Source organism: Phasianus colchicus, chromosome 14, assembly GCF_987193195.1.
Source record: "Phasianus colchicus chromosome 14, bPhaCol1.hap1.1, whole genome shotgun sequence".
NCBI lineage: Eukaryota > Metazoa > Chordata > Aves > Galliformes > Phasianidae > Phasianus > Phasianus colchicus.
The window spans coordinates 13,526,028-13,538,131 of record NC_143449.1 but is presented as its reverse complement, the minus strand read 5'-3'; the positions used below and the strand labels follow the sequence as shown (position 1 = coordinate 13,538,131).

The window sequence follows — 12,104 nt, the reverse complement described above, 5'->3', positions numbered from 1 at the left end:
TTTTTCAAAAGTTAATATAAGTCTAAAGTGATTTCCAGATTTACTTTAGATGAACAGGTTTTTAATACCAATACTTTAACTTAGAGCTGTAGAAGCTAATCCAGAACATATAACAAATGTATTCCTCACATATCGACTCATTTAAAAAAAAAAAAATTCAAGATAAGGGCACAATTTAACAAAGCTTTCATCTTTAAAATAATAATTTCAAACCTGGTGAGAAAAGGCTATCTTGTTCAGATGCAAATACACCAAAAACCTAGACAAATGCAAAATGAAATAAGGTACTTTGAGAGGGCTGATAACGGAGCTTGTAACAAAGCATTATTATTCACCTGGCTTTGGCAGACTAGAAAATATGTTAGACAAATTCAAATACATATTAACTTGTAATGGAAAATACCCAGATACTCCACAAGATGCAAGAAAATCACTGAGATAAGCCATTTTCATCCGCCTACATTTGAAAAAGGTTTACAATAGTTCATAGAACCACAGAATGTTCTGAGTTGGAAGGGACCCACAAGGATCATCGACTCCAACTTCTGGTTCCATGCAAGTCTGCATAAAAATTAAACCACTTACAGTGCATATAGAAACTGGTCACCAGAGACAGTTGTTTAATAGTTTTATTAATTCTGTTTGTTTATTGCAAGTCCTCAAACAAACTGAATATTAATGTTATTTTCTGCAAGATGTCCTAACAAAGTTAATCCTCATATGTGTAGCAAATAATTAAAAAGTTGTGCAGATGAGAATTGGGTTACCCTTCACTTTGTTAGCAGGCTTACACATCTAAGCATAGATTTCCTCTACTTGTTTAGACTGAAAAGGATTTAATTCTGAAACAAAATGCAACTGCAGTGCAAAAGCAGTTTACTGCTTTACTGAAACAAAAGAAGTAATTCTAACTATGTAAAAGTGTAAATTCAGACTATGTAAATATAATCTTTTACTATGAAAGTGAATGTTTTCTGAAATAGCTGTGATCATGAAGACAACATTGGAATGCTGAAGAAATGCAGTAAAGCTAAGCAGAGGAAAATTAAAGCCTTTTAACTGAAGAGACACTTTTCTATAGAAACAGTCATATTTGCCAGAGATATCACTCTCATGCAACTATTCCTATTATCTTTTGCCATTTCAAAACTACTTTTAGGCATAAGAATTAAAAGAATAAAGATGTTGAGTACTGAACAGTTGAGTCTAGACAATAAACTCAAGCAAGCCATTATCTTCTATTGAGGGACCTGCTGAGATTATGTGATATAGTACCTGGATTTTATTTACTTTTCCTGTGAAACAGATGATTGATTGAGTAAATAATTTAGACAATAGCCAGCTTCTGGAAGCCAAGCCGGGAGAAAATTACTCTGATATTTTACATTTTTCACACAAATGTCTCTATTCATTTTATGAATTTGAATACAAAAAGTAGCATTGAAATGAAGATCATCTTTCCTTTAACTCCCAAGAATTCCCAAAGAATAAAGATATTAATAAAATCAAATCAGTCTGTATTTCCTATTTTTGTAATCACTGTTTACATGGGTGGATAGAATGACTGTTTACATGGGTTGATAGTGCCAGGACAAGGGGGAATGGTTTTAAACTGAGACAGGGGAGATTTAGGTTCAATATTAGGAGAAAGTTTTTCACTCAGAGGGTGGTGATGCACTGGAACAGGTTGCCCAAGGAGGTTGTTGATGCCCCATCCCTGGAGGCATTCAAGCCAGACTGGATGTGTCTCTGGGCAGCCTGGTCTGCTGGTTGGTAACCCTGCGCATAGCAGGGGGGTTGAAACTAGATGATCTTTGAACTCCTTTTCAACCCAGGCCATTCTGTGATTCCACAGTTCTTCTTTTAAATACTTTTCTTTCTTTCTTTCTTTCTTTCTTTTTTTTTTTTTTTTTTTTTTTTCCTTAAATCTGAGAAATAGATGAATTATGGCATTTTACCCCACTGTCTGTATGCATTAGTACTTTGCTACCCAGAGTATTCTTACTGGAAGCCAGAGAGGAATGTAGAGACATACAGGGACATGAAAGCGCTTTATATGTTTGCCAAGATTATAATTTCTTGTATACCTAACATTCAAGACTAGAAACGCAATGTGCTTGCAAACACTTTTTCTTGAAGAAAATATGACTGATATTTATATCCCTAGAAGACAGCTTTCACCTGTTTACATATAATCTATTTGAAAAACAAATATCAGAACAGACTGCAGATGGAGAGTAAATGGATTGTCCTGATAGTTAATTACAATAAATAAATAAATACATACATGCATGCATACATTAATCTATTTATATTTGTCCCCAATTTCAGTGGTAAAGATTAAAAATCTGCAGACTGTAAGTAATACACAGTTTTGAATCTGTCATGAAATTTACATTAAATAGTTACTAGAGAATTCACTTGTTTGGTAAATTCTAAATGAGGCACAATCTGACCTTGGCATTGCCCAGTTCACTCTCACAACCTTGCTTGGAGCAGCAGTTTGTGTCATGCTCATGGAGGAAGTCCCCTTCTCAGTAATTCAAAAAAGAACCATTACCGCTGCCAGATTTTAGTACAACTACATGATTACAGTTCCTAGACTAGAAGAAAAACTAGAAGAATAATCAGTCTTCTAAAATGATTAAGTATCTCCTGCCCCCCATTTTTTTTTTTTTTAAGGTGTTCAACATCTAAATTACAGGCAAGATTATGTCTTCTAAACTTACAAGCATAAAATAATAAGATGAACAAAAAAAAGTGTTTATTTTACATTTGCCAAATTGCTCTCCTCAAAACACTTTCTACCACGTCTAATTTGAATGCAAAGTTCTCATTATCTTAGATATACCTTCGCTGGCCAATGTTTTGTCAATCCAATCAGGTTTTTATAACGATGCAATAATTGTAATGCTTGAGAGCATCCACAGGCAATAATCAACCTGTTCTAATGCAGGAAGGACCAAATGAGACAGCTCTACATTCTGGAAAGATCTTTAAGTGTCACCTATCTTTTATTCTAAAACAGATGTTTGTTTCTCCTTAACTTGAAATACTGATACGCGTGTTTATAAGAAAGCAGTAATATATGGTAAATAGTTAAATAAATATATATAATTAAATAAATAGTATAGTAAAAAAATATAGTAAATTATAGTATTTTTGGATCATATCAAAAACATATTAAAAAGATCCTTTTTTAAAATTGAAAAAAAATTAGAAAAGCAATACATCAATTATTTTATGATTCAAATTCTTGCCAAACTTGCAAGAATTATGCATGTTATTATTGCCACAGAATTTTTTCTTACCTACAATTATGAATAGAGCAGAAATTACATGGCAGGTTTTCTCTGAATCAAAGACATGATCCAATAATAAAAAATTACAGCCAAAGTTCCATTTTCCACCTTTCTCTTTCAGATGTGACCTATGCAAAACTTGTTTTGTTGTGTTCATGTGCCTCTTAGTTTACAAACTAACTCTGTGAAATCTGTTCACATCTTTCAAAGTCTCAGAAATACAAGCCCTAGACACAGATTTATTCAGTTATTAAGTAACATTGGGAAACCTTGATGGCAATATGAAGCATTTTAAGACATGCTGCAGCAGGGTGCATACATGCTTTGTACAGCAGTCCAGTGTGCAGTCAGCAGACTGCAACATCACAGATGAGAAATGAGAAATTTTGAGGGCAATTGAGCACAATGAATTTTCACAGTGGATCAACACAAAGTCATTTAGAATGGCTATTTCTGAAGCACTGATACAATGAACACATTTACAGTGTTCAATGGCCCTAAAAATTCACCTTTTCACCTGTGGCATAGCTACTGCTGTGAGTTCTTAGCTATTTTTTTTATTTATATTTATTTGCAGTATATGTAGCTGTACATACATATACACGTGCATACCTTGAATGTCCTAATCAACCTGTTGGCACACTATAAAAGAAAACATGTATCAGAAGAGAAAAACATCACTGAACTTTAGAAACATCCCACCTGTAATGTAAACTCCATGATGAGGGCAAACGATGTCTCAAGAATGCAAAATAACCTCACCAAAGCTAGGCAGTTCCAGAACTCAGATTATGTTAAAGAAATTGAAACCATTATCTTCTTCAGACCTTTTCTTGCAGGAGAAAGAATCATGGCATCATAGAGTGGTTTGAGTTGGAAAGGATCTTTAAGATCACTTAGTTCAAACCCCCTCTGCTCTAGGCAGGAACACCTCCCACTAGACCAGGTTGCTCACAGCCTCATCCAGTCTGGCCTTGAACACTTCCAGGGAGGAGTCATCCACAGTCTCTCTCGGCAGAAGGATTAAACTGAAGAGCAGGATCACCATCAGCGGAGTGTCCACAGTTTTGACAAAAAAGCTTGACTATGGGAGGGAGAATTACAAAACATTGTCTTCGAGTTTCTAACAGTTTGCCTATCACAGTTTCCAGGACAGCATACACATACTCACTGATAGATTCTTATTTTTCTTTTGGATTTTTATACCTGAAGTTATTTGAGGTACTAAATAACAAGCATCAGATCTACAGCTTTTACCAACCAGCTATTCCAACTGACCCATTTGTCAGGATAAGGTGTTTTTAGGACACTCTCTTTACATTAAACTCCTGCTGTGGTCAATAGCTAATTATTATATCTCCAGGCATGGCAGCTAACAAAAAGTGACACATCCCAGTTTTGTTTCAGCACAGTCTCCACAGTCTCCATGCTTCCCTCCTCAGAAATTAACTATGTTAAAGAAACCATCTTATTTCTTTTTTCTGTGACCAATGATGGTTATTTCTACAGTAACAGTGCATGTTTAATTAACAAGTTATTTCCCCTTGCTTTGACTGCAGAATGGGTTTGCCACATAGTTAATGCTTTTAAAATCAGTTAAATTAATTTTTACCTGTGTAACAGAATGCTGTCAGTGCACTGTACCTTTAGCAGAACTTGGCAATTAAGCATGTAAGAAAGGAGAGGTCACCATTTAGAGACTATGAATAATTTTGGCACTTCTCTGCCATTTGAAGTAAACAACTTGCTACCTTATGCAGAGGCTTAACAGCAACCAAAGGAGTTTCTTTTTCAGCAACACACTGAAGAATGGACTGAAGTGTAATAATGCCGTCCCAATGCTTCTACTGAACTTTGTTTATATTAGAGAACTCAAAAGTTTATAGAAGCCACTTCATGCTTTCCATAAAAAAATAAAATCATTTTTTTACAAAGACAAGTCATATTTTATAGTACAAGCAGCTCTTAAAAGATAATAAACTTTGTGCCACATAAGGCAGCAAATAGCAATCACCTGCTAGTTTTAAGAGCAGGTGAATCCTTATTATTCTAATATTCTTTCCCTTCTGACTTCCCCAGTCATCAGAACGTTGTTGATGTGTCAAATTGTAATGACATGAATGTGTGACATCAAAAGATAGCATCTGGTAATCTGGTAACAATAAAGGTTATTTTGCTAAAATAGGTAGCTAAAAAAAGGGAAATTTATCTTGATAGCTACATGCTTGTGCTGCCTCTCCTCATTCTATGATATACATCTCTGGACTTCATAATACAAAATACTAATAAATCCTGTTTTGTTGTTTGATGTCTTTAGAAGAAGTGTTGTGATTGGTGAATAGTGACAGCGAATAATAATTCTGTAACACTACTTTTCTACAGTCCTTTTCATGAGGGGTGCTATCTAAAACCCTTTCCTTATAGAGGTTTTCTATTAGTAGAACCAGGAACAAAGCTATAAGTAAACCTACTAAATCTTGCTTCAGTTCACAAGGCCATTGCAATTGCTGCCAAAGGTATCTGAGGTATCACTGAGGTATCTCCTTATCTGCACAAGCCAGTTTATAAAGTCACTAAAGACTCTCAAAACCCAGAGTGTTTTCAGGACATTGATAGGTATTCACTCACTGCGTCCTTGTACATTTAATAGCCTGATGCAAGTCCTTAGTGCCAAGATGGAAATTAATCTGTGTGAATCTCAGAGATAGGCAAACACAGACTGTCAGAAGCAATTGCAGTTAGGAATGGGAAAGCAGAACTTCATCTGCAAAGCTGTTAGCTTTTTGACTTTGCAGTTCGACGGTTGAAATACGATAGGGAACAGAGTTGAGGAAATACCAAGTGCATAGATTACGATGCTATCATCTGCAGCAAATGCAACACTCATTTCCACTTTCACCCCATTATTACAAGGATAACTTAAAAGAGTTTATTTCTTGAGTTCCTCTGAGAGAGTTCTGAGATCTCAACAACCTTTATGAGGGTTTTTCTGTCTTTTTTTCTCTAATGTAAATGCTTTTTTCCACAATGGTAAATATTGGTCAATTTGTATGAATATCTGCAGGAACAAAAATCTGCAGTAAAAAGAATCCTCAAATGTAAAGCCCTTTTATTTTCCCCTTAACTACTTCTGTAGATGCTGAATACATTTCTGACAAGGTTGAGAAGAAAAAAATCAGAGTCAGTCATTTTGGTTGAAAGCAACCTCTGGAGCTCACCTAGTCCAACCCCCTGCTCAGACCACATCCTCCTAAAATAGGTTGTCTCATGCAATGCTCAGTTGGATTCTGATTGTCTCCAAGGATTGGGATTCCAGCATCTCTGGGAAATTGGTTTGACTGTTTGAACACACCCATGGTGAAAATAATTCTCCTTTAATCTAACTGAATTTCCTGTTTTGTAACCTATTTCTGTTGCCTTTCATTCTACAACTGTGCATCTTTGAGAAAAGACTCCATCTTTTCTCCATCCTTTTATCAGAAAACTGCAGTTTGCAACAAAACCTTCACCTCCTCTTCTCCAAGCAAAACAAATGCAATTGTCCCAGCCTCACAATACAAATAGATCAACTCACTGCCTATCTTAGTGGCCTCTGCTTTGCTCCCTTCAGTACATCAGTGTCTAAGAGCCCAAGCCTGGAAACAACACATCAAACATGTCTCACATGCTGAATGGAGGGGAATAATAATTTCTTTGGATCTACTAACTACACTCTTGCTAATGCAGCACAGTATGTGTTTGTATTGCTATATATGTAGCATTTTGGCATTGAAAATCCCTTTTCTGTCCACAGGATTCTCTAAGTCAAGAAAAACAAAACAAAAAAGACAAAAAAAGACAAACACATGCAAGTCCAAATCATGTTGTTTCTAGAGTTCAGGTTCTGGAAACTTCCACGGTAAAGGTTAGTATATTAAAATAGTGTTCTCCCAGGAAGAGCTGACAGAGGAAAATATCTGAGAACACAATAGAATGCACTGTGCAATGCTCTTCACAGCTCACTCCAATCAGCAACCAAAGGCATAACCTCAATAAATTCTTAATAAGTCTACAAATGCTTAAACTACAGATGTTCACAGACCATTAATATCTAACCTCCAGAACACTGTATCTGATAGTGTATGAACTTTGCAGAGTCAAATACAATATTTTCTGTACTCAACAGAGACAGAAAAAGCAAGTACTTCGGATATTGTGGCAAAAACAGTGAAAATACAGATCAGTTTAGGTGCCAAGATTCTAACAATCTAGACCAGATTTGTTTTAATATTTAATTATATTCTGAAACTATTACAGAGATGCTGCTCTGAAACATTTACTTGAAATTATTGCTCTAATTCTCAATTTCACTGAACTCACTTTTTTGCAGTTTCCCAGAGAAAAGGATTAAGCTCTATAAATCCTTTCCCCATAGAGTGAAAAACTGTTGTAAAACAGCCACTCCAGCATCAGCCCTGTCAACTTAATGAAAGTAATATGAAAAAGAAGATAAGATTTGTGATTCTCTGCAGACTCATCTCTTCTTCCTAAGAGTGACCCATAAGAAAGAAAGGGGTAAAGAGGCCCCGTTGATTATGATCACTCTCAGGAGATTCTCTGTACTTCCCTACAAGACCTCAAGAAGCTCCAGAACTGGCCACCAGAGTCATTACATTGCAATTGGAATACAATTTTACCATAAACTTATCCTTTCATCAGATTAATGACTATTTAAAATAAGTATTATTTAGTGAAAAAAAGAATTGTTACAGTTTTCATTGGGTTTATAAAAGTTGTTTACAAGCAAACACAAACAACCATTCCTTCTCTGCTTCATCACTGTGTACTTTAGCTGCACATTTCTTCATAACATGTTTCAGGTTTTGTCTGCTTTTTAGTGGCTTTCTTAACAAAATCCTTACAAAAAACAAACAAACAAACAAACAAACAAACAAACAAAAAACCACCCATACAAACAAAAACAAAGAAAGAAACAAACAAACAAAAACAGACTATAACCTTATGAAACCTAAATCAGCTAGAAAAACAAAACTAAAAATGAAAGTCGCACTGTATTGTAAGCATCACTTGGTATGTTAAAGTTACTTTTCTCCATAGAAGCTCCAATCAATCTGCAGGTTGGTCATCAAAAACAGGTAAGACAGCAATTTCAGTTGCTGACTTCACTCAAATCTTCACATTGAAAGCTATCTGCAAAATCTTTAGATACAAACAATGTACAGCACGAGTCTTATGTATCTCAATGGAGCGGAGTCCATGAAAGCAAGTAGATGCTAGGAAACAAAAACACAGTAGTACCTTATTGCAGCTAGCAGCTTGTCTATTTATGCGTGCAGGGTTCTTTTTCTCTTTCTGAGCCTGTAACAGCAATAGTACCCACCTATCCTATCCTCCTCTGCACCTATTACACTTATCTTACACACAGGGGAAACGGGAAAGCTCAGCAGTTTGAGCGCCAGTGAGGGAGCGACATACAAAAACTGAACTATTTTTTATATTGCTATAAAAGCAGAAGACAATATAAAGGCAGTGCAATGCCAGCTAAAAGGGTGTAGTTGACAGGTATATGGATTGAAAATATGCTAGCAATTAGAAGCGTTGGCAAAAAAAAAAAAAAGCAAACATATACAACTTTCAAACTATGCTGCTGTCTACACATTTCAGCAGACTTTGAGCTCTGGCATTAGCCGGCAACTGGCAAGAAAGGAGAATTGGTCCTGGAAAAGCCCTCGTTTCTCACGTCTGCTAACAGCGTGTGGTGGTGCTGAATGGGGGCAAACACCTCCTACTGCAGGGAGTTAGTTGATCTTGAGCAGCAGGCCCAGAGGAAGGATTAAGGACTGGTAAGGAAGGCAGCATGTATGGACATCAGCCCTTTTGTGGTACCAAAGCATTTTTTATGAGAAGAGTTTTTGCTCTGCTTGGGCAAAGTACTCAAGCACCAGTTGCAGTGCTCTGTTCCTGCTGGATCCCTCCAGCAGGAGCCTGGATGCATTCCTGCAGATGTCTGCTCACAGGCACAAATGAGGAGGAGCTGCAGGCCCCGTCCCTAGCACCTGCAGGTAGAAGCTCTGATGGAGTATATCAAAAGTTTTTTTTGCAAAACTTCCTATTTTTCAATATTTTTCCAAACAGGCAGGCAGGGGTTTGAATGTGGCTTTGGAGGCTTCCAAGGCCAAGAAAACAGCTGATTCAGTCAGGATCTTGGGGGCATTCTGTTCATTGTGAGGTTGAGGTTTTATTTCCTCCTCTGGTAATTTGTCAAACATACTGTTATAAAGAGTTACAGAATCAAAAAATGTCAGACAAATACAGAAAAGCTTTGAAACCTTTTGTGATAACACAGAAGTAACAAGTACAGTTACAACAGCTGCATGCACAACTGTGTTTCCAAGGCAACAACTCACAATCCTTACAGTTATAAAAAATCCTATACACCATGGGGGAGTTGTGAAATTAGGGAGAATCCAGCTAAAATAGAATATAGAAAAATAGACTAAAACAGAGAAGCCACAGGAACACTGAAATTATGAAACTCATGCTGTTTCTAACAGTTGGAGCCTGACAGAGCCTTGGCTGGGTTTTGGTGAAGTCTTGGCCTCCAGATCTGTCACACAGGTTCTCCTTTGTCCCTTAGGTTGCAGATTGTCCATTCACTGGGGTCACAGGAAAAAAAAAAAACTATTAGCCAAAAATTGGCAGAGGTTTTACTGTCACTCCATTTACTTGCAGAGTAAAGGCACAATCCTGTCCATGTTATTTTCTGGCTTAAGCAAGCGTGTAGCCTATTAGCAAAGCAGCGCACTGTGACAAGCAAATTCTTCAAAACCCCTTCAAAAAAGGAGAAAAATATCCATTACTTTTCTTTTAGTGTTACTGTAATGCTTATGCGACAATAAAATGTTAAACCTTAGGATTTAAAAAGTAATGTTCGTTAACATGCTAAATTCTTCAAAATTCTTCAAAATTCTTCAAATTCAAATGCCAAGTTTGCATGCAGAACTTCTTCAGCTTTTGAAAAGCTGCAGCTGTCCAATCTGCACCACCTGACCAGTGAGGGAACCTGGGACATGCACTGAAAGCTGCCTGTGAGATTCTTATCAAGGACTTGGACTAGTTTCTAGTTACGTGCTTAGCTGCAATTACAGGATAAGCCAGTTTTGTAGCAGAGCCCCATTTGTAAGTAGTGTGGGTGTCTCACAGATGCACTGGATTATATTTTATGTAACCAGATATGTTTGTGTGTAAATTGTAATCAGAGAAAAATAAAACATGTTAAAAACATAATTGAATGTCATCGCTTTGGAAGATGTAAACTGGTCATTTTGCTGCTCTTTGGACCTTGCAACTACTGAAATTTTGACACAGGATTTAGTGATTGCTATCAGTGTACGCTAAAGACTTTCATCTTTAATTTTTGCTTACTTTCATTTATATTCATTTTTACATCTCTCTAAATACAGCCAAGGGGGTCTGATGGTTGTCTAGGCTGTCAGGGAGCTCTTCATGTTGGTTAGCACCTTGGCTATGGGCAAAGTTTGACTGATGCACTCTGCAGTGTGTGGAACCGAAACCTGTGTAAGCAGAGGGATGGCCATCCACCTGCCTCTGGGCTCTGCACAACTTCCAGGTCTTTCTTCCTCTCTCAGGAAAAAGGAACTGCTATTGGTGCTAGTGAGATGTGCTCAGAGATGAGAACAGGCTGAATGGTATTTGCAGACCCTGTGCTATTTCTACATTATTAGTCTCACTGCACTTCCTCAGCACACATATTGGTAGAATGTTTTGGCAATTCCTCACAATAAATTTGGTATTTAAAATGTGCATTTAAAATAAACAGCTACATTGAAAAGTTTAAGACTTTTTTAATGCATATATAGTGACCAAATTTCAAATTACAGAAGTCTATATTTTCTGTAGATGTTTTCTCCAACAGCATATCAAGAATAAAAATGTTGCAGCCTATATGGTAGCTGATGTATTTATTAAGAATTTCTATATTTGCAGTCAACTGGCATTTATCTTCTCTCTAAAGTATTTGAATTTGCCATGTGAGGATTAGTGAGGTGCAAAATCAAGTTAGAGAATTTAGCAGCTATTTCATTACCAACACTAGTAGTTGGTGCTCTGAGGAAAATATCTTGGACAGGTAATCAGGCACTGAAGAGATCTATGTAACAGTCTCCTCTTTGTGTGAATCCAGAAGAATATGACTGAAATCAACAGTTATTTTGCACTTACGGAGAAATAAAGGCACATCTTTGCCAAGTGCTTCTGTAGAACCATTGGCCTTGTTTCTGTGTCATTGATTCAGCTGTTTCTTGAATACCTTCACTTCTTTTCCTCTGAATTCAGGACATTAGCTCTCTTATGCCTTAATGGTAGGTGGAAGAATACAAATATTTGATCTGAATATGATTTGCATTTATTACATGTAGCCAAGCTTCCAGCTAAATCTTAACACTTCCTTTCCTACAGAACATCACTTCCCACTATTCACCAGGGCTCAGGACACACAGACACTGCAACTTGATGATCGTGCAGCATATTTCCCCCACAAAGTAGCATTTCCTATAGAGGTGCTGATCAAAGACTAAGTGACAGACTCCATACCCTGATGACATTTACTTCTTTCATCAAGTTGGTATAAATAAGAGATGACTACAAACATCCCTTCAGACATACCTGGGGAATTTTTAGATCATGATCATTGTTTTTCTTCTTTGTTATTTATGTGAGTAAAAACAGATTTTGATTGCAAGGTAAACTTTGCAAAGACAGCTTTAGATTGACTAATGTGAG

At 36.6% G+C, this 12,104-nt stretch overlaps 1 protein-coding gene across 4 annotated transcripts in view; it reads right to left on the bottom strand.

Annotated features, from left to right (window-relative positions):
* PCDH11X (protocadherin 11 X-linked) overlaps positions 1-12,104 on the bottom strand; it is a 441,647-nt gene that overhangs the window by 165,948 nt on the left and 263,595 nt on the right. Inside the window, exon 6 of one of the 4 annotated variants that reach the window (XM_090150282.1) lies at positions 9,781-9,958. The exons of 2 other annotated variants lie outside the window; for them this stretch is intronic. In XM_090150282.1, the coding sequence (XP_090006408.1) occupies positions 9,956-9,958 (3 nt within the window). In that variant the 3' untranslated portion in view covers positions 9,781-9,955. Of the gene's footprint in view, positions 1-9,780; positions 9,959-11,606; positions 11,677-12,104 lie in introns of those variants that run through there. One more of the 4 variants, XM_090150281.1, reaches the window with a different exon arrangement.